Raw genomic sequence first — 22,346 nt, forward strand, 5'->3', positions numbered from 1 at the left:
GTCATGTTGCTTCACTGTGAATGTGGTGGGCTTGCCCTGTCAGTGTTTTTGGTAATAAGAAATGAGTTTTACTTCCCTTACTCAGACCTTACTTTGAAGGACTGTCACACTCCAGCTCTCAGACAGAAATTGGTAGCATCCACAGCATCAGAAGCCAGAGAGAGCCATCAAGTCCTGTAAGTCACATTTCAAGTGTTATCTGTCTGCACTGTCTCTAATTGCATGTGTAAATTAAAGCCCTCTGACATGTCCCCCTGCCCACCACACCCCCACCCCCCTCCCCAAGATTTGATTGCAGAGATAGAAATTTTCTGCTAAGAAAACCTGTTTGGATTTTTGGGGGATTTTTTTTTGCTGTTTTGGGGTTTTTGTTTTGTTTTGTTTTTTAATGCAAATATTGTATTAACTCAAGGGTGAATCTTTGGGTTGTTTATTGAATACTTGCTGATGGTGTGAATAGCTTCAGATTCCCATTTGCCTGAAATGACTGCCAGGATGAGAGATGTTGCATGGGAGTTCTAGGGACTTCCAAGCACTCTGTGGAGAGAGCTTTTCTTTGCTGTTGTTGGGATACTTTTCCTGGTGGCTGACAGTGAATGGTCAGCAGTAGCTCAGCTGCTTTTCTCTTCTGTCCTGGGTGGGCATAAAGTGTCAATCCCACCCCAGGGCACTTCATTGCCTCTCCTGTGTGTTGTGCATCAGCTTTGCCACATCCTACAGTGATGCGTGCAATGCTGGTGTGAGCAGGGAGCACTGCTGCAGAGCTGTGTGATGTTTAAATGGAGAAGCATCCGTTCTGAACAGCCTGACCCAGAGAGTGTGGCTGCAAACTGTGATGGTGCTAAACCTCCTGAGGATTTTTCTTCTCTCAAGCAGGTAGAAGTGCCTGAAAAGACAAAGAGTCTTGGAACCAAACATGCAGGCGACAGTGTTTCTGACACTGTTCCTTATGTAAGTTGAAAATGCACTTGTTGACCTTCCTGCTGTGAGTTTGGGTGTCAGCTGGGGGCTGCATTCTGTGGGATGCATCTGTTTGTCCATGTAGCTGTACATACAACACAACTTCACAGGTAACATCAGCTGCAGTGAAGATAGCACTGACTTCTCCTCCTGACCTTAGTTTGGAGGTTGTTGTCTTTCTACCTTTTGTAGGTGAAATACTCTGTTTGACCTTTTGTTCACACAGCCTGAGGAAGGCTGGCACAAAGTTTGCTACTGAGCACATAAAGGATGCTCAAGGTCATTCCATTTTATCACAGAGAAGTATTACTTTAAGCTGAATTGGCAGAAATCAGGCTGGTCCTCGGGTAAAAATCCCAAAGCTCAAGTTTCACTGCTGGGAATGTGGGGTGTATAATATTTCTCTCATGTCTTTCTCTCTTAGCTAGTTTATTTGGGTAAGATGAATTAATCTGCATTGCATGAGGAGGCATGTCCCTGGCTTTGAGCTGTGAGAGTGCCTGTTCCAAACAGCATTATCTGAACACCTTTCCTACCTCCAGCTCCCTTGTGAGGCAGAGCTGGGAACAGGTAGTCTCAGAGAGCCACTACTGGTTTCTCCCTTTTGGCACTGAGGAGGATGTCTGGAAGAGGCAGGCTCAATGTGCCCCAGCCAGAGATGAGCTCCCAAGGTGCAGAGGGGAGGGTTTGTTCCTGGTAACTCTATTCCCTGTGCTTTTGCAGGAGTCTAACCAGCAAGCTGAGGTCCAGGAGGCTGAACTCCCCACTCCAGATGTGTTTGTGGAGAAGCTCCCACCCAGCGGGAAGATCACAAAGACAGAGTCCCTCATCATCCCCTCCACTAGGTACAGGGGGACAGTGCTGTGCCTGCTGCAGGGCTGCTCAGGAAGTCATGGACAGCGTGCTAGGATTTGGTCAGGGTGGCCTTAAGGCACTAAACTTCAAGGACACACTCCTTGTGTTTGGGCACTTAAGTGATGGGTCTGGAGCACTTGATAAATGAATGCCCAGAGATATTCTGTACTTATTATGCTGGTGTAGCAATAGCAGAGAGGTGGTGTGGGTGTTAGCATGGGCTGGGGAAGTAATCTTGGGACTCCTGGGAATGTGCTGAACTGTCAGAAGCAGAATTGTCAGGTCTCAGGCTAGCTCAGATCTACGTGCAGAATTCCCCAGTGCTTCTGCTGACATTACTGAGGTTGCCAGACTGGTGATGGGGATTTGAGGGCTGTGTCTTACTCAGAAATGTGCCAGCCCTGGGAATGTAAGCACATCTCTCTGTCCAGCAGGTCTGAAGGGAAGCAGGCGGGGCGCCGGGGCAGGAGCACCTCCCTGAAGGAGAGGCAGCCGGTGCGGCCGCAGAACGAGAGAGCCAACAGCCTGGACAACGAGCGCTCCCCGGACACCCGGCACCACCTGCAGGTGTGCACAGCACTGCTGCCTTTCCTCCCACTCACACTATTCCTCCCCTCCACTGTCTCCTTTTCCTGCTGGTTCAAGCTCTGTCCCTGCTGGGAATGAACTGGGCCCCACAGCTTCAGGAAGGAGGAAATTTATGTCTTGGCTAAAATTTTATCTTCCATCCAGTCTGCTGGGGTTTGCCAGCTTGTAGCTTTGACAGCCAGCCGTGAACTTGAAACACTGGAACAGATTGTTAGAATGAGAAATGAACAGGGATGTGTTGAGGAATTACTCCTTTGAAATAAGGCAGATTACTAGGGGTTGTCTTGTGCACAGCATACATGCCATGCTTTTGTTAGCTGTGGGACACACTTATTTCCCTCTTTGAAGGAGATTGTATCTGGCTTTTATGAATCTTAAGTTCTTGGACTGCTGTTAGTTGGTATAAAGCGATGTAAGTAAAAGAGAGTAATGGCCAACAAATCCACGGTGGCTAATATTGAAGAGGCTGCAGAGTGTCAGTCCCAGCAGCCCAGTGTGCCTTTGCTGATGGGTTGACTGGCTAGCATGCACAGCCACTTCATCAATTGCAAGAGCTGGAGCTGAAGGCTTGATGGTTAGAGCTGACACCTCTTACTGTTCTCTTCTCTATGTCTTTATTTCTAGATCCCCAGGAAAACAGTGTACGATCAGCTAAATCACATCCTGGTTTCCGACGACCAGCTGCCAGAAAACATTATTCTTGTCAATACATCTGACTGGCAAGGCCAGGTAAAGGCAGGAGACATTACCTGGAGCACAGTTTTCCAGTGCTCTTCCTCCTCAGGAATGGGCAGGCCTTGAGGTCTGCACTAACAAAGTAGGTTTTGCTGCCTGCAGAGTGTTCAGTGCCCACAGGCTGGATTTCATCTGACCAGGAGATGCTGGGATCTTAGAAAGCTTTGCCACCTGAGCCTTTCCACAGAGGTGTTTTCTCCTCCAAGCAGTGCCATTCCTTCTGGTTAGCAGCACACTGGGAATATGGCTAAACCCTTTGCACTCAAAATTGTCCTAAATTGTGGTAGACTGGGACAAAGGAAGCAAGGAGGTCTGACCTTATGGTGGTTTAGGCTGAGATTTCTGAGCATAGGTGGTGAACAGGAGAAAATATTTCAGGTCAGCTCTGTAGTCATGTACATGGGTTTATGATTGCTGACTGCAGGAATCCTTGCTGAGTGATAGTTGTTTTAAGAAGAACTCTGAGCAATACTTTCTTTTGCTGACAACATGAAACGGTTTGTTACGGGTTTGGGACAAACTTTGCTCCTTTTGGAACTTTATTCTGAGAAAGCAACAGAATATGTATGGAAGAGGACCAATGAACATGTGTTGGGTGACTGTTGCCTGGGGAACTTGTGCCAGGCTTGTGGAGATACATTGTCTGGTTTAGCTTTCTGCTTCTGGAAGAACTAGGGTCTCAATGTGTGAGAGAGCAAAAATACCATCTGAGCTGCTGGTTCCACTTTCTCTATACTTGGAATACAGAGAAATACCTTCTAGAGATGGACAGAAGATATTGTAGATCATCTTCTGGGGGTTCTGGCAGCTTGTGCCTGCAGTATCAGAGGGCATTAAGGCTATGGACAGGGGTGTATAGATCAGTCATGCAGAAATTGAAAGTGTGAGAAAATTGCTGAGCGCCATAATAATGTCCCTGTGTACCTGAGGTGTGTGGTGTCCCCATCAGCTGCATGGAAGGGAAACAGTCCCTCATGAGGAACATGTGTGTGGTAGCACCCTTCCCTTCCTTTAATGTTTGAGGGTGGGCAGAACATTGCATTTCTTTAAAAGGGAAATCAGAGAGATGCAACTGCACTTCCAGAAGCAGGCAGGTAGACAGTGTCTGCTCTTTCCCAGTGCTGTCTGCTAAGTGAATGGTTCTGCTGCTGCTGCCCTGCTCTCTGTGACTGTAAAAACTGTGCTGCTCTAGAGTTGTCATTGCCCGTTTAGGATATGGTGTTATGTCTGTCAAGAAGATGTTGCCATTTTTCTAGGAGGAGAGCTTTCCTTTGGCTGCTGTGCAGAGAGGAGGCATTTGTGAAATGGCCATATGACCTTCAAATCAGACACAGGGAGAGTGCCCAGAATACTCAGGGAGGTTGGAGGAGGCACGTTTTCTTCATGTGTCAAACTGTACCACAAAAAAAGGACTCTAAAACGTTCTGTTCTGTTCTCTCCTCAGTACCTTTCAGATGTCTTGCAAAAGCACACCTTGCCAGTGGTCTGCACATGTTCCTCTGCTGATATTCAGGCAGCTTTCAGCACAATTGTCTCCAGGATACAGAGATAGTAAGTTCTTACCTTGCTTGTGTTGTGTCAGCCCTAAAAGCCTCTCAGCTCCTGTGCCCCAGGACTCAGGGATTTAATTTCTCAACTACTGCATGAAACCTTTCCAGTCTTCTCTCCTGAAGTCAGAATTATGTGGCTCTTCAGCATTCACCCATGCAGGGTACTGCTGTTCTGCCTCCTGTGGGGGCACACAAGTCACCAACAGCAGTGATTATCAGAGTTTGTTCTTTGGAGGCTGCCTCATGGGTCAGATGCATGCTCCAATAAAGCATGCAAAACATATAAGGGCATTTAAAACAGTTCTTGCTTTCCCTTCCAAGCAATTCCCAGATTAATTCCTCAGTTCCTGAAGGAACCTCCTATTTACCTGCTGGGGCTGTGGGTACCTGAGTGTGTTCTCTGAGCCAGTGGTTAGTAGGTACATCCTAACCTAGATAGTCAAGTCCAACCATTTAGAATATCCAAATGTGCAAAAGAAGGAGCTGGGAGAGCAATTAAGAAATTACTGAAGAATGCTGTATTTTATTAATAATATTTTAAACTGCTGAGAATTGTTGCAATATTGCCTTGTGTATTGAACAAAGTCTCTTCTGCTATAATTGTTATTAACCAGTTGGGGGTTTTTTGCTGCTTGTTCTGAAATACATGGTTGAAGGCACAATTACAAATATGTTTCTTCTTTTTCTGTCTAGCTGTAACTGCAATTCACAGCCTCCAAACCCAATTAAAATTGCAGTGGCAGGAGCCCAGAATTACCTCAGTGCTGTGTTGAGGCTCTTTGTAGAGCAGCTGTCTCACAAAACCCCTGACTGGCTCGGCTACATGAAATTTCTGATCATCCCTCTAGGTAAATAAGGAATAGTGTTTCTTCACAGGAAGGGGAATGGGGAAAATCTGCTGTGTTCCCTCAGGAGAAGCCTTTCTGGAGCTTTGGCTATAGGTTAAATCAGGCAAATTGTTATATGACTGTGTAGTGCTGGTGTTGCTGCTCTTGTGTGAGTGAATTTCACCTGTAAGTTCCTAATGCCAAAGTCTGCTTGTAAGCCTTTTGTTTGAAGCAAGGGGTTAAGTACTACCTTCCCATACAGGGAGACTCTTATGCACAGAACATTGTTCTAGAAGCCCTTTTCCCTGGCTGAAATGTTAAATTCAGTAGGAACCCTGTTTCCCAAAGCAATAACTGTTGCAAGCAAGCCTCTCCCTAGGCTTGACTCAGAAAATGTTAATAGAGATGGGGTTGAAAAAATTTTAAAGACTCTGAAACTGCTGAGAATTTGAATTATTCAAATTATGTGCATCTTTTGACCTTTACTTTATGTGCTGGTCTGCTCAGGTTTTTCCCTCAGTTTTCCAGCACTTTATCTCTCTGCCCCTTCAGCAGCTCAGCAAGCCTGCCTGGCTGGCAAGTTCCCTAGCTTGGATTGCTTGTGGTGAGGGAAGTAGAGTGGACTGATAACAGCATCAGGGGTCTTGTTGTAGTTAAAAACATGAGGAATGTTGTGGTGGCAAGGCCTGGGAAGCAGGGCAGTCTCTGATGCTGTGGGCAGGGACATCTGGGCAGCACTGGTGTGGTCCGGGGCTTGACTTATGCTCTGTGGACAGAGCACTTAAGAGATGGAAGAAACAGAACACTTGCAAAACACTTTTTGCTGATGTTTTCTGGGTTTGGGAGCAGCTGATGGCAGTTCCTGTAGGAATCAGAAGCTGCTGCCCAGCACCATGAGCACTGGGGTTAGGCTATCCATTCAGTGGTGGCATTTGCAAAAGTTAAATAAAAAGGCAGAGGAAAAGAGCTGGATCCTTCTGTAAAAAAAGACATTTAGTTTCCAAAGTGGTTGGCAGGAAGAGAAGAGAGAGGTCTTTAGGGAGTAAAAACAACAACAACAACAAAAAATAATTTCTGCAAGGTTAAATGTGCTTTGAATGAGAATCTGTGTTTGAGACTTTGCTACTCACTTGCTGACTGTCTCCTGGCCTCAGAAGTAGAGTTTTCCATCCTTCAGTTTTTAATGACTGAAAATACTCCTTCTTTGAAAGTGAAACATGAGATTTAACTAGTGTGGGTTTGGGTTGGTTTTTTAATCTTAAAACTTTCTTTTGTAATCAAAAAAGAAAAAAATTAACCAGGCACTTTGATAATTATATGATTTCAAACTGTGAATTCTTTTTAAGTTCTACTTTAAATATAGAAATTTCTCTAACAGGACCTTTTCCATAGAAGTCTGCAGTATTTCCTGATCGGATCAAGTGCTTATTTCTGGCCAGCTCTCTGGCAGTTCATTAAAGTGATTGAAGAGCCACCTCTCATTTCTGATAATTGAAAAAGCACCCAAGACAGAATGGTGACCATGCCATAAATGTCTTAAAGGAAAAGCGTCTCTGCTACTTGCAATACCTTTGAACTAGGGTTGGTGGAGTTTTTCCATGGATGATTTTACCTTCTGAGTCCACAACTACACACTCCACTGACAGAAGGGTCAACCTTCAGTGGTTTATTAGCAATCAGAAATGCTTAGTGTCTGTAAACATGTGAACTGGGAGATTCAGTCCTGCTCCGTGCTACTGATTCTATGGCTGTAAGACTTTTTACTGTCCAAAACACTACATAAACAACTGAAGAGGGGAAAATAAAATAAAATGTTGGGCATTATTTGGGATGTTTGGAGTATTTTAACATTTTATATAGCTCCCACGAGTAGAGACTTCCTGTTGATTGCTTGTTTCCATGTGCAGTGTGTTTTCCCAGCATGTGGGAAAATTTCTCCAGTACATGATGCAGAGCTGTGCTCTGTGCACTGCTTAAAACATCACTGCAGGAGAAATGATGGGTCCCAGTCTCTAATGACACTGAGGGCAGCCCAGAAGGACCTCCTGCTTTCACCTCTCTTTGAAGTTTAGAAATCAGCTTGGAGGTTTATAGGACTGAGACAGTGAGTTTATTATTTGGGGTTTTGTTTTCCACCAGAGCTTTGCTGGACCATGATGAGTACAGTTAAGCAACTGGGGTGCTTAACTTTTGATTTTGAAGAATCTGTCAGGTTTCCAGTTACCAGCTAGTGACTCAGCTGTTGCAGCCTCTGGTAGTGTGGCTTGATGTGCAAATTTGGTGTGCAGGAAGGATGAAAATAATGTGATTAGAGAAATTCTGAGGCTGCTTCATGGCTGACTGTGAATGTACTGGACTGGTGCTGAGCATGACTGCCAGGTGGTGACTGGGAAGGGTGATCCTGGCACGCCTTTCCTCCTGTGTTCAAAGACTGTGTAGAGTACTGTGTAGTATCCATGTAGAGGTACTTGCTAGGGTGTGTTGTCTGTTTTGGGGACACAGATAGCCTAAAATGAAGGTGCACCTCCCAGGGCAGAGTTTGTCACTTGAACACCTTCCCTGTCCTGCTCAGTGTAAGTGTGAAGTCAGTTCTCCATGCAGGGCTGGAGTCTGGACACACAAAGCTTCTGCAGGGAGATCTTTCCATGCCCATGGAGGAGCTGAGCCACAAGGCTCAGAGTAAGCAGGGACCTGCTGCATGTGCCAGTATTCACTGGGTACTGTAGTCCTGGGGCTCTGTTTTCTGTCTCAAATTGCAGCGTATTGGCTGAGCTTATGGCCCTTAAAGAAGCCTCCCTGGGTTGTTTTTCCTGGCTGGGGGAAATTGCCTCTTCTCAGTGTTGCAAAACACCTGTGGGGTGCAAATGGTGCTTGGAGGAAGGGGTCTGGCCCCTCTTGGCAGAGGTGGCCTGGCTGTGGTGCAGCCTGTAGGCAGGAAGGGAAGCTGCTTGCAAAACTGAGAGGCTGACATGAAGAGCTATAGAGTCTTTGTGCCTTCCAAATAATTTATTTCCTCAGCAGTTTCCCAGTCCTGTTTTCTTTGGGCTTTTAAAATTTAATTTGTTAGGAGGAAAGTGCCTAGTGAAAGATATCAGTGTGTTGAGGCAGTCTCTGCTGGGAAGTCTATTTTCATGCTCTTGTAGAGATAAGCTGGACTAAATGACTTGGTTATAATTGAAGTTGATTTCTGAGGTGTCTAGTGTAGTTTTGATTTTGGAGTTTAATTCCTTACAGATCAAACCCACACTTGTGTTTAGTGCTGGAGAGCACAGCTGTCATGTTTTCCTTTCTTTCTTAGGCTCTCATCCAGTGGCCAAATATCTGGGGTCTGTAGATTATAGATACAACAACTTCTTCCAAGATCTAGCCTGGAGAGATCTCTTCAACAAACTTGAAGCACAGACCACTGGTAAGGCTCTGTGTCTGTCTGGCCTGTGTGGGATGAAAAGCTTGAATGAGTAATTTTAGCAAAGGTCAAGTAATTACAAGAGGAAGCAGACAAGTGTTTTTGTTCCTCTTTTCTCCTCACTCCACCACATTCCCATTTCAGATGCTGACCTTTCTAAGTCTTGCACATGGTGGTTTGCAAACAGTTATTGGCTCCCAGAGGCACTAACTAGCTGCCTCTGAGTCGTGGTGTTCTTACCTAGCTCTCAGCTTCATTCTTTGATGTGGAGGTCTCGCTACTAAGTTTGGTGCATTGCTTTCCTTCAGGAACTGTGCAGCCTAAAACGTTTGGAAGATCTGGGAAGATTAACTTCTGTTAGTTGTGTGTGAGAAAGATCCTGCCAGCAGACTTGAAAACATTTTCATTAAAGAAGAATTTTGTTCTTCACCAGTGTGGTAACAAGTGGGAGCTGCCCTAGGTCAGACCAACAAGTTCCTGTTCTGATCTGAGTTTGTTCTAGGCCAGATTAAAGCCTTACTTCATGTTAAAGTACTAATTTGTTTAAAATATGAATGCTTACAGTTTCTTCCTCCATTTCTTCAAGAACGGAAAGAAACGGGAGAAAGGAGGATTTGCAACATTCAGGGCTATGTGAAGGCTTGAGATTTGACACTGTTGTGGGCAGCATTGCCCATACGGAAATTTCATTAGAAGGAAAAAGCTTTGGAGTTTGTGTAGCACCATGAGTGTGGGGAGGTTGCAATGTGGTTGTCCCTGTTGGAATTGCAGAGTTCCTGAGACTCCCAGGATGCTCCTGGAAGTCCTTTAGGCTTCAGTGAAGGAGAGAGACCTCTTCATGGGTAATTCTTCAGAGCTGTTTCCAGCAGGTGGGGACATTGCTGAACAAAGCCTGGGGCAGCCTGATCTGAAGGTGAAGTCAGCCCTGTTTGTCAGCCCTGACTAGAAATCTCCTAGTGTACTATCCAACCTACACTTTCCCTTAATCCTGAATTCAGGGAAGAACTGATTTCCTTTATTTGCTTGCTGCACTTGAAAATGCAGAAAAATGTTAATACAGACTTGATTTTTGTGTCTGAATTAGGAATACTTCATAACCTATAGAAATCCAGAAAGAACCATATCTGTTCCTTAGTTGGTTATATGCTGTATGCTATTGAGGAAAATTCCACCTAATTTTTGTATAGTGCATTCTGCATTTATGTCTGTGTGGTGGCAACTGCATTGAAACTCTGTGATGGCACAAGAAGGTCTGGCAGAGAATTATAATTATTTTCAGTTCACTGTTCAAATGCAAAGAATCTGGGTTAAAATGCCCATTTTAAAGTATGGAAGTGCCTGTGGAAGGTTGCTTGTGTTCCTGTGATCGCACCATTGAGGCTCTTTGGTTGAAACCAAAGAAATATGGAAGGCATTTAGGAAATGTCTTTGTGTTGACTTGGATGAATCACAATCTCACAAGTACACGTGATCTTTGTGCTCTTCCTACCTCTGTGTGTCCCTCAGTCTTTTTGGTCAACTCAGCAAGGCCATGAGCTCGTTAGAAACTCAGGTAATTCAGTGCTGGTGTGAGCAGAGCAACTCACCTGGGAGAGATGGCCAGGCACTTTCTTCAGCAGATACCTGCAGTCAAGGCATGAAAAAGTCTAAAGCTGACTCTGGGCAGGTACAGAGAAAAGCTTGTGAACAAATCTAAGACTCCAGATTCAGTCAGAAATGCTGAGTACAGATTCAGCTTTACTGTGCTCTGGGGTAGGCAGAGCTTCTTGTGCAAGGTGCAGTCCAAATGCAGCTGGCTGGGCCCCATCAACAGATGGAGGACAGTGCTGGCAGTAGTCTGAGGAGTCACTTGAATGCTTTTCCCTCTGTTCTCCTGCAGTTTCGGAAGCACCCGATGTCGTGTCCCGGATAACGCAGTACATAGCAGGGGCAAACTGTGCTCACCAGCTGCCCATTGCTGAAGCCATGCTGACCTACAAACAGAAGAGGTATGACCCCCTCGTCCTGCTGGCTCCCAGGACCAGCAGCTGCTTGAAAGCAAAGTGCTTTTCTCGTGTAGTGCCAGTGGTTTGAATACCAAATGGGAAGGCCCTTGGGAGCCTCACGGTAGCCTGCACCCAGTGGTGTGTCCCACTCAGTGAATCTACAGCAGCAGGGTTACTTTAGGTGCAGTGATTCTCACCTTTTTGAAGATATAAGAGGTTTTGGGAAGTGCAGGCTAAGCAGAATGGGAGATGGATGAATTTTATGTGCTTAGGTTCTCTAGATCTCTCACCACAGCAGCCTTGGGTGTGCGGGTCTGGACCTTGGCATTCTCCCGCAAAGTATCTTCCATGAGATCTGACCTTTTTTACATTGGTGTTTAGGGAACTAAGCCCCTTTCTTTTTGGAGTGTAAATAGAAGAGCTTCTTGCTGGAGAGACAAAATCATTGTTGATTGGCAGTTGCAGGCTACCAGGACTCCTCCTGAGGAGGGCTTTTCATTTCAACTTTTCTTTAGGGATAAGCAGGCTGTAGGAGGGAGGATTGGGGCCTGAAAACAAGATTCAGGAGTATGTAGGGCCTCCTCTGGCCATGGTCCAGAAGAAGACTAGCTGTTGCTGAAGGGTAGAGAAGCACTGTTACCAAGGGATAGAGGAGAATAATAGATTTGAACTCAGCTGATGTGAGTTTTCTCAGTTAGGGACTAGCAACTTCCTATGAGACATGGATGTTGTTAATTTTTAATTACTTCTATTTGATTTTTCATTTTTGGTCCATTCACATCCCTTTTTGGTGTCTCCTTTTCCTAAGAATTGGGAAAAATTAAAAGTGTGGGTAGAGTCACTTTTCCCCCTTCCTTTTAGAAATTCTCATGGTATATTGCTTTTCTGTTCCTGTGTCTGCGCTCACATTACTGTGCAGAAATGATTCTGTGAAATTTCACCCATTCCACATGTTTTTCCTGTATTTCCAGATTGACTAGTCAGGTAAAAGAGACTAGTCTAGTCTCTTCATGTATTTGTGGACTTCTGTAAAGTTAACATAATAGTAAGGATGAAATTTAAAGAGCTACAGAGCACTTGAAGCTCTTGCCTTCAGTTTTGCATTTTGCTTTTGGTGTGAAGGCTTACCTTTGTTACCAGTAGGGAGCTCAGACCACCCAAGTGCAGTGTGAACCCCTTCTGAGGCTGTCTGGTTCTTTCTCTGCACCCTTCAGGTGCTGGATTCTGCACTGCTTTCACTGCCTCCTCCATTGTGTTACAGCTTTGTTTTTGTCATTAACGCATATTTAAAGGTTTTGGGTTCCTAATGTGTCAGAAGGTCAGTTCAGCTCTTTGTTGGAAAACAGCTGAAATGTATTTGAGCAACCCCTGCCCTTATCCCTCCCAGCAGTGTACAGGACTGCTTTATCAAGCTGATCTGATCCATTTGGGTTTGACACCCTTTGCACTCTGGTGCCATGCCTGAAGCCATGCATAGTTTTAATTTAGGAAGTTATTGGGAAGAGAGATTGCTGAAACTTATGGTCAGACTCTGGCATAGCCTGCAATCTCTCAGTAGTTCTGTGTGTCTGCCTTAAAATAACTTCTGCTTTCAGGTCAGTGCTCCATGAGCAAAGGAGAATGAGTGAGAGGACCAGACTCTCCAGTGGAGCATGGGCAGTTGTCTCCTGTGTGCCTTCCTTTAGGAATGGGAGTCTCTGTCACTGATAGCAGCTTAAGGAGAGTATTGTTAAAAACAATACAGAAATTGTGTCTCCATTAGCACTATCTAAAACAATGTATCACTTTGTTTTAAGTATAATAACACATTTATCTTTTTCTTTGGTCGCTTCCTGAAAAGGAAAAAGAACTTTCATTTTGATTTTACCATAAGGTATCAGTTGCTTTTAGGTTCCCTCTCCCAGCTCCTATCTCTTTTCCCAGTGAACTGGTGATTTGTGCCTTGTTTAACAGCTCCTGCGGGTCTGGGATGCACAGTTTGTGCTTTAGGTTGAATTCTGCTCACTGCTTTGAAACCGTGGCATCTGCTGGCAGAATGCATAGCTGAAAGTGACCGCTATGCCTTTGGACCACACATTTGGGTCCCCAGCATGTAGACCGAGTGGGGATGAAGGAGTTGTTAAGACAGTAGCTTAGAGCAGTACAACGTGGAGAAGGTGGGGCTTTTCCTTGCCTTTTCCCTTTGCCATCAGAAAGAGACAGTGTAGCTCCAGAAGGATCAGGATTGAGCAAAGGCTTTTCAGTTCCCATCTGTTGGAACTGGAGTGCTGTAGGTGGCACTCAGTGGCTCAGGGGGAGATCAGCTGTGCAGTGTCCAAGTGCAGACCAGCAAATCTCCCTGTAATCAAACATTTGAGGACTAGTATCTTACTGACAGAGCATCCCAAATGTATGGGACTTCTCTGAGCTTAAGAAAGAGAAGACAGATGTGTGCTACCAGTGGAGCTGTGCTCTCTGAGCTGCCTCCAAAACCCCAGACTCTTCAGAGTCCCCTGCTTTGAATCATGTGATTATTGGGCATTTTTTATTTTGTAATCAGCACACAAAGTTACTGCAACTCCTTCCCCCTTGAGGCCAGAGGTGAATGGCTTCTCCAAGGCCAGCTTTCAAGGCAGTGATCCAGGTAGAAACAAGCAGCACTACCTACAAATTCATTGCAAAAGAAATCTCCCAGAATCCTGGCATTTGCTCTGTTAAACAAGCCCTAGTGGTCCAAGGAAAGCCAAGCCAGTCTCTAGGATGTAGCTGTATGTGATGAGCTGCTTTATAACTCTCTTGCCAGCTGTCCCTATTCTGACTAACCCCACTCTCTCCCCGTGCCCTTGTTCTGTTTGTCATGGCAAAGGTTGGCGCATGTACTGCCTGTGATGGACTGCAATGGTGCCAAAGCTTTGTCCTGGTCTTCCAGAGCATCTGCTGACCTTATCTGAAAGCAGGGGGGCTGGCTATGAGGAAAGGGATTCACAAATGAAATGAAGTGCCATTGCAGCTCCTCTGAGTTACACTGGGTGACTGACTATCTGTGAGCCCTGGGAGAAGTCCTGATTACTGAATTCTGGAGGAACAGTGTAATCCAGGCAACACCTGGGGAGCTGAGACCATGGGGATGGGCTGGGCCTCTCACAAGGAGGGGCCTGTCATTGATGTCTCTCTGCATTGCTTTTTTGAAAGAAACCTTGTGGTATTTGAGGTCTGAGATTCAATGCTCACTCATTCCCAGTGCAGCTGGATTGCTGGTCAGTTCTGGGCTGGTGTCACCCACTGTAATTCAGTGCCCAGCACAGCTCATGCTATGTGGCTTCTGGATAGCCCGTGCATGAATCTGGGGAGCAGCCTGACTGTTGGCAATGGAAGCATTGTTCACTTGGCAGGGCAAGGGCTGGATCACTGCCTGCCTATGTGCTTAGCAAAAGCTTTTGAGAGCACTTCCCAGCTCTTGCTCCCAGGTCCCTTGGATTGGAGGGCTCCTGGGCAGCAGGAAGCACAGATTACACTGATTCTGCCTACTGTGTGTCTCAGAGGCCCTGCAAAGCAGTGGCTGAGCAGAGTCCAGGTCATTGCTCTGAGTGCTTCTCCTCAAACATACCCTGCAGCAGCTGCTGGACATGAATACAGCTGGCAAAGAGGGGCCTGGTCCCTCCTCTGGCTCAGCAGAGCTCGTGTTATCTGGCTGGTTACTGCAAGAAACTCCTTGGGCAGCTGCTGAAAATGCAACAGGAGTGAAGCAGAGGAGAGTCAAGGTTCAAGAAATTATGGATGTCCCATTGACTATGTTCATCCTGCCACAGGAATATGAAGAGTGTATGAAAGGAGGTTTCTGGAAAAGAAGGCTGAGAGTGTCATCTGATGTGTCATGAGGACCTGGTGTTGCTTTGTCCCTTATTTGGTTTGACCCTGGTGGAAGCAAAAGAGTGTTGGCCAGCAGACAGCTGGAGTTACCCAGTGGGTAGGACAGATTTCATATCATAGATGAGTAAAGAGTTGGTGGTGCTGGTGCCTGGCCTGCAATGGCCCAGAGTCCTGCTAGTCCTTCAGTGATCAAAGTCCTCTCTTTTCTGTTTCTTCCTTCAGAACTTGACTGGAATAAAGGTGGTGCCTGAGACCCTCCTGGTTAGAGAGATGACACATCAATAACTGCTAAAAATCATAAATTTGGGCCAGATCTGGCTTTAAATTACAGCTGAGGTATCAGGGCCTTCAGAAGCCCTGTGGGTAAAAAAAAAAAAAAAGCCTTGGACACATGGGGTTAACCCTCTGCAGCCTAGGAATCTGTGCAGCTGAGGTAATGAGTAGAAGCTGCCTTTCCAGAGATGGGAGATATTTTAGTTGCAGGGCTGTGATAGGAGGAGGAATCAAAGCAGCTGTTACCAAGGTGAAAGATTCTGAATTAATATTTTGGGTTCTTGAGATCCTGAAGAACAAAAATTGGGAAGAGCATGAAGGAGGAAACAAGCATGGTCATCTCATCTTTTCTTTCATCTACATGAAGAGCAGCTGTTTTGATAAGCTGCGTTTCCAGAGACATGTGCAAGACTGGAGTTCCCAAGAGGACTTGTGACAGGACTAGGCTAGCTGAGCTGAAATCCAGCAGGGTTGCTTCAGGAACAGCCTGTGCATTGTTGTGAGCCATGGTAAATGGTGACTGAAACAAGTGATGTATTTCAGAATTGCTGCTGAGCTCTCTGCAGTGGGAATCAGAGCTCTTGGGGAAACGAGAATGAGTTTTCTGCTGGAACTGGGCATGGTTTGTTTTTTCAGAGCTCAGAGCAAAGCCATCCAGCAGCTGAGACATGACTGGGTGGCTGTTGTGCTTCCCTCACTTGGTGAGTGGGACTCACTTTCTGCTGGCCTCCAAGCCCATGGAGCTAAAGGAAAGAGAAGAGAGCTGAGCCTTTGTTCTGTGGCTGTCCTAACAGCTCTGTGGTATTCTCATTTCCCTTTGCAAACCTGGAGCTGGAAACATCATGTTTGTAAGAGATGTGTTTGCTGGGCCCTGCAGTTGTGTTTGCAAAGATGGGACCTTTCTGCCTTCCAACATGGAACTGGGGACTTGGTCACTTTATCTCATGCTTCAGGAGAACAACAAGGGTGCAGTGCCTGAGGGTGTGAGGTAGGAAGGGAGCAAAGGGGCCCTGGCTTTGCCTTAAGGATGGGTAAGCAGAGCTGAGCCAAAGGAAGAGACTGTTTGCAAAGTCATGTTCTGCTTCAGACCATGAGGAAGCTCTGGCTGACTCATGTTCACTGCACTTTTACGTCATTCTTTCCTTGGGGCTTAGAGGAAAGTGTCCAACCTGTGCTGATCACACAGGTTAACAACGTTTGTGCATTTGGTGTGTTTCTGATCCGTGCTGGAAACAGCACAGAAATACCTGCAGTATTTATGCTACTCCCAGCTAAATTCTGGATGAAAGCAATGCTGGATGTTTTTTTCTGAGCACTAGGGGGATGCACAGGAAGAGAAACATGAGAAGTCTCAGTGTTTGTCTGCTTCCTACCTGTTTCCTGTGCTCAGTCACTGAGAAATGTGTGTCTTGCCTGTGCAGTCACTTCCCTCTGCTGACCTGTAGTTCCTCCAAATATGTGGATGTACTCCTGTGGTCTTCTCCTCACCTTCTGGGTCCATCTCTGATCTCTGTTGCCACTGCAGGGAGCAATTGCTCTGCAGGCCTTTCTGGCCTGCTTTCCTCTTCACTCATCTCTTCCTCCTCTTGTCTTTGTGAAGCCTCCCCCTAATTCCTGCTGGGTTTGACTGTGGCCTTCATTGCTGGCCTTTCTCCACCCTCTGCTTTCTGGCGGGGCCCAGAGCAAGAGGGGCTTTCCAGACGTGTGTGGCTCTGTCTCCAGCCGTTCCTGGGACACGGTGTGCCTTCTGCTCAGCTGGGCTCAGCCGTGGGTGCGTGCCCCGGTGCCCGAGCCCTGGCTGTGCCTGCGCAAGGGCCCGTGAGCTGCCAGCAGCAGGGAGGGTGTGAGAGAGTGTGAGCGTGGGTGTGAGGACATGTCCTTGCCGGTGCTTCACCAATAACCGCGTGTCACGGCTTGTAACCCGCGGCAGGGCCACTGCTTTGGGGATGTGCAAGCTGTGGCACCTGGCTCCAAGGGGGGACGCCTGGAGGCCGCGCGGGCAGAGCGCCTCAGGTTCTAGTAAGTAACACCCAGTGTTCTGTGTTGTCGTGGCACAGATCCATCTTCTTGTAGTGGGAGGCTGTGTGTCTGTGGTGACTGCCATGCCATCCAAGCATGTTTCTCTGTGGAGCGTGAGGGAGGGAGGAAGAGCCTTTCCCCCCAGAAATGTGCCGTAGGCTGTGTGCTCCTCCCCGCCCATGCAGGCTCCTGGTGCTGGCAGGGGGCCTTGAGAGGAGCGTTGAACTGGCGCTTGCATCCTGTCCGTCCCTGCTGCATGCTGGAATGCAACCTATGGAGTGAGTATGGTGCCTGGGGTGGAGGCAAACTGCTAACAACTCTCTTCTCTTTTCCTTTAGCCCCGACGAAGAATCTTCGCAGAAGTTCATTCCCTTTGTCGGGGTGAGTGTTGTCATGATTATGCTGTCTCAAACAAGCTGGACTATGTTCTCAGGTGTTAACCTAAACTTAACAGGTTTCTGGAGCAGGGCAGAAGCCATTGGGTGCTCTAAGGCAGGTTATCAGCATGACAATCTGATGGTTGGATGTAGCTGCCTGATATGTAAGCAGAAATCTAAGACACTTCAAAAAAACTACAGGGTATATTTTTTTTCTCAGACAGGAATGTGATCTGTCCCTGGAAACTTGGCTATAGGGATGCTGTGCCTAGCATTGCCCTGACTGATTGTTTTGACCAAATTTGCTATTCCAGTGTCAGTCCTCTGCATGCTTGTCACTGATGGTCTCCCATCCTCTTAGTGTCCCATCTATTCCTTGAGAAGTAGAGAATACATCCCAGCAGGGAGATAATTTGTACCACTGTTATGTATTTGGGATAGTCCCTCATTTTTCCTCCTGTCCTTAAGTGTTCCCATCTGAGGTGCCAAGTGCAGAGTGTCTAGACAGGGCCACGTTTGTTCTTCTGTCAGTGTATTTTGTGCTCTTTGCCTTTTCTAGCTTCCCTCCCCTTACTTGATCATGCTCTTCAATTCATTAAGTTTTAGGTGTAAAGTCATTGACCTGCAGCCAGAAGAAATCCTTTGCCTGCTCTTTAGCTCTTGGATATCGTCTTCCCAGTTTCTGCTGCTGTCTTGCACGCTGGCCTTGCTGTGCCTGCTCTGTGTGACACTGACACGCGCGCGTCCCCTCTGTGTCCCGGTGGTGTTTCAGAGCTTGTCTGAAATCCCAAGGCATTTAAAGAGCTTAGTCTCTCTTGCCCCCAGGCTGACCCTGCTTTCACTCTGGTGTCTCCTCATAGTGAGAGTCTCTGAGATGATAGTCTACTTTTGTTTGTTGAAGGAGAGATGCCTTCTGCAAAAGCAGAGAGACACATCTACCCAATTTGTTCCCTGCTGATGAGCTTTGCTGGGAACTTGTATCTCCCATGAACTGCAATTTCTAGTGATGGACTGTTCTTACAAAGCAGCTGTTTCACCTTTCCTAGTAACATGAAATGCCTAGAGGACTTGGAACATCCCAGATTGTTGTTGAGCTCTGCAGGCTTTTTTTCAGGACTAATTTAGTCCTGTGTTTTGTGCAAGCAAATAGGGATCAGAGGGTTTATCCAGTTGCTCTAAAATGATTCTTGTCCTGACATTGGCACTGCTTTTCAAGTGTGGGTTTGAATTATCTGAAAGGGGTGTCATTGCTTTGTTGCGTACATAACATTGCCAACCCCCCAAAAAACTTGCCTTGAAAACACAGACTAACTTCCTGTGTCACTGGTGATGAGCGTCAAATCAGTGCTACTTGCTCCTGATTCTGAAGCATTTCATGCCCTGTGAAGCACATCTGAAGAGTCTGAAAGGCCAGTTGCAGATGTCTCACAAAGTCTGAGGCTGAACATGAACACTGAGGCTCTTTGCCTCAGCTGCAGCCTGCTCAGCCCTGTTGGACAAGGAAAAGAGGGAGCCAGTGACTTCTCTGTTTGCAGCTCCTGATGTTGGGTGCATTCTTGGCTTTTGGGGTGCAAAACCTGGTGTCTGTCCTGCAGCTGGACTGTGCAGTCTCTGACCCAGTAATGGGCAGGGCAGTGCCATGCTGCTCAGTTGGGCTCAAAGTGCTGGGAGTGGAGCCTTACAAGGGGCCAGACAGGCACAAAAGCCAGGCTCGGGCTGCCTTGGGCTGACAGCCAGTTGCCAGGAGAGTTAACAGGATGTGCCTCTTCCCGGAGGGAAAGGGGGCTGGCTGCTGTAACTTTCCTGGATGGAGGCCTCTTGGAGCTGCAATGTTCTCATGTATCTCCCTGAGTGGAGGGAAGGGAAAGTGTTTAACCTTGTGTTCCTCCCATATGTCTGAACTTGAGCATCTTCAGTCAGCCAACAAGGAGGAAAAGGCCAGAAGAGATTTCCTGCCTGGTTTGCAGATCAGGGTGGCTGCAGGCAGTTTTCTGTGGTGCTTGTCCCTCCCCTAACTCTGCTCCTCTTGTTCACAGCCCAGTGACAGTCTGTAAAACATCCTCGTGGCATTTAACACATACAGCACAAATGGCTGCTGCACTCCAGAGCCTGATTTGTTGCCCTTTGGGTGGAGACTGGTCAAACTGAGCTGCAGTCTCCTTCTCCCAAGACAGTGAGCCCTCAGGGAGGCTGTGTACACACTGATGAATTCTTGATGGCTTTTCCAAGACTGAAAGGAGAATCCACCAGAGAGCCTGACAGATTTCTGAGATCTACTGTTGAGCATTCCCCTCCCTGCCCTCCAAACTCCGTAAAAGCCTTTTGCTGCTAATAATTAACCTTTTTTTTTTTTAATCCCATATTACAGAAAGGTGCTCCCTAGAGATGTAGTCCTAGACATGGTCATGTCTGAACTTAATGACCTTCTACTTTCAAACTACATAGTCTGTGTGACATAATTTCTCATTCTAAAACAGGTTTTATTCACCTGAGCGCTCCCTTTGCAGCTCTTTCCCATTTGTCAGCATTTGTATAGGGTTGACATTAGCCCTGGCTACAAGTTTCTTAAGGACCTTAAAAAGGCTTCTTCTCTGCACAGTTGAGAGTGATGATCCCCATGTACCATAGCAGATTATCACTGCAGAAGGTCTCTGCTTTCATATCACCAAGGGCCAGTTTATCTTTCTAGGCATAGTGTGTTCTTGGGAGTTTGCTTGCAGCATGTTCTGTTCCACAAGTTATTGCCAGTGACATTTATCATTAATGTGCCAGCTGGTGACTGGCCACACATATTTGTGCCCTTACTACAGTGTGATCTGGATTGTTCTGACCTCTCCATGTGGTGGTTTGTCCCTGTTTGCCTCCAAAGGCTTTGGTAGGGGCTCTATCTTCTTTGTTGGACGCTTCCCTTGTTTAGAGAATAGATAACTCTGAACAGAAACTGTACTTTGTTGCTTCTGTGGTTTCCTAACAAACCCCAACTATGCTGCACCCTGGAAGTGGCTGCTCCTGAGCAATGGAAGCAGCGTGTCTGTAACTTAGCAGGTGCATCAAGGAAGTGCTGAAGGGATATTTCTGAGCCTTTCTCCTCCCTGGAGTTGCCATTGCTTGGAGCTGATGGGCTGTGCAGAGCTGGGCAGGTCTATGACAGCTCTGCAGGATCTGTGCCTTCCTTTGTGTGGGTCAGGTAAGGGATGTGAGCTGATACTGCTTGGCTGGACATTGCCAGGACCTGCCTGGCTTTAGAGGACTCAACTTCTCTGACTGCAGGGACAGTGCCACGGAGAGTGCAGAGATGAGCTCAATGCTGGGTTTGGGTTCCTGAAGTTCAGGGGGCTCTTGTTTGATAGAGCTCTTCTGTTTTGCCCCCTTTAGGTGGTGAAGGTTGGAATAGTGGAACAATCTTCTGCAACATCGGGTAAGGAACATCTTGTGTTGCTTTCTTTGTCCTACAGCAGGTGGGAGCCTGACTTCATAGGCTGAGCAGATTCATGTCTTTCATCCTTGTCCATTGCTGATGCCTTGGAGCACTGTGAGGTGGAATTGGATTTTATTAGCTCCCAGTGCTTTGTCTGCAGAAGAAGAGCCCTCTCTCTTGGGAGAGGCCCTTTTTTCTTGTTACTTTAAATGGAGCTTCAGGCCACATGAAATTGCCACACCTACATCCAGGGAAGCTCTACTCTCACGTTTGTGCAAACATCATTTTTCTAACGCTGTCAATGGGGTGGATTCACTGTTACAGTTGTTTGAGGTTCCTGGTTCAGCCTGAGGAGGCAGTTCATCAGAAGTTCATGCCTGTCTCCCTGCAGTGGGCTCAGTTGCTGAATGAAATTGTTCTCAGTGCCTGTGCACTTCAGGGTGGGCAACATTTTAGACCCATTTATTTTTTATTGGGGGAGTTCAAAGCTGATATACAGGATACTGTCTGTCTACATACACAGTCGTGGAATGATACTATTTTGTCAATGAGAAATTTTTTTCCCTCCTTCATATGCACAGAATATTGTTTTCTTTCTGTTGGGATTGTTTCTTGTATTGCATCACTGTCAAACCCAGATTCTTGTGGCCTGGGTTACACACAGGTTTGTTCATGTAGGCAGCCCTTCTGTGGGTCATTCCTTGCTGCCACAGTTCTCCCACCATCCTAAAGGGGAGGAAACCTTGGTTGTGGAGGGTGAAGGCAGGTGGAATGGGGAGATCCCTGTGATCGCCCAGAGGTACTGGATTCCAGGAGTAGTGCTGCCCTGCAGTGGTTGCAGGGGGATTCCCTGTAGGAGATCAATGAGCTGGGCTGTGGCTGTGCAGGAGGCTCAATCAGCTGGGAGCAAACCCCTAGGAGAGCAGATGCCAAATAAGGAATGGCGAGGACTGTCAGTGTCTGTGCCTGCCTTGTACCCAGATGTACAAAGCCCCTCAGAAGTGTGGAGCCAGTCAGAACTGATGGGCCAACTGACCTCTGGATTGAATCTGAATAAGCCTGTGCAGCAGGAGCATGGACAAGGAGACTGAGCTTTATCCCAGTGCTCTGTGCTGTGAGACAAACCCAGATAAACAGTTTGACTTCCTTTTTTTAAGGTGACTCTGATGATGCAGCTCCCTCAAGCTCCATTGTCCTTTCTTCCACCCCGCCTTCCGTGTCTCCTGCTGTGAAAGAGGCCACCCCCACGCCCCCTTCCTCACCGTCTGTTACAGGCAGCTTCTCGTCCCCAAGGTAAACCATGTTTTGTCTCCTTACAGCTCCATTGGCTGGCTTATCTGGCATACACATGGCAGAGAACTCCTCCAGAGGAAAACCTGTAGTTTTTCCTTCATCCCCAGCAAACATTTGGAGTTGTCACCTTTCCCCGTCACCTCTTTTGCCTCTGGAGTGATTGTGTACTTGCTGAGGCTGATAAGGAGCTGGCTAGGGCAGGGGGCATTTT

General features: G+C 46.8%; 1 protein-coding gene across 7 annotated transcripts in view; it reads left to right on the forward strand.

Annotated features, from left to right (window-relative positions):
* Positions 1 to 22,346, forward strand: part of PACS2 (phosphofurin acidic cluster sorting protein 2) — a gene marked incomplete at its 5' end in the record, with an annotated part of 78,120 nt that overhangs the window by 44,777 nt on the left and 10,997 nt on the right. For 3 of the 7 annotated variants that reach the window (XM_083867144.1, XM_083867150.1, XM_083867148.1), the window contains 12 exons: positions 86 to 176; positions 874 to 951; positions 1,684 to 1,805; positions 2,247 to 2,382; positions 3,028 to 3,132; positions 4,583 to 4,689; positions 5,382 to 5,536; positions 8,814 to 8,924; positions 10,801 to 10,909; positions 17,386 to 17,428; positions 20,800 to 20,842; positions 22,000 to 22,135. In XM_083867144.1, coding sequence (XP_083723270.1) covers positions 86 to 176; positions 874 to 951; positions 1,684 to 1,805; positions 2,247 to 2,382; positions 3,028 to 3,132; positions 4,583 to 4,689; positions 5,382 to 5,536; positions 8,814 to 8,924; positions 10,801 to 10,909; positions 17,386 to 17,428; positions 20,800 to 20,842; positions 22,000 to 22,135 — 1,236 coding nt within the window. The remainder of the gene's footprint in view (positions 1 to 85; positions 177 to 873; positions 952 to 1,683; positions 1,806 to 2,246; positions 2,383 to 3,027; positions 3,133 to 4,582; positions 4,690 to 5,381; positions 5,537 to 8,813; positions 8,925 to 10,800; positions 10,910 to 17,385; positions 17,429 to 20,799; positions 20,843 to 21,999; positions 22,136 to 22,346) is intronic. The other 4 variants (XM_083867146.1, XM_083867149.1, XM_083867145.1 and 1 more) reach the window with 3 other exon arrangements.

Source organism: Zosterops lateralis (assembly GCF_965231275.1).
Source record: "Zosterops lateralis genome assembly, chromosome: 9".
NCBI lineage: Eukaryota > Metazoa > Chordata > Aves > Passeriformes > Zosteropidae > Zosterops > Zosterops lateralis.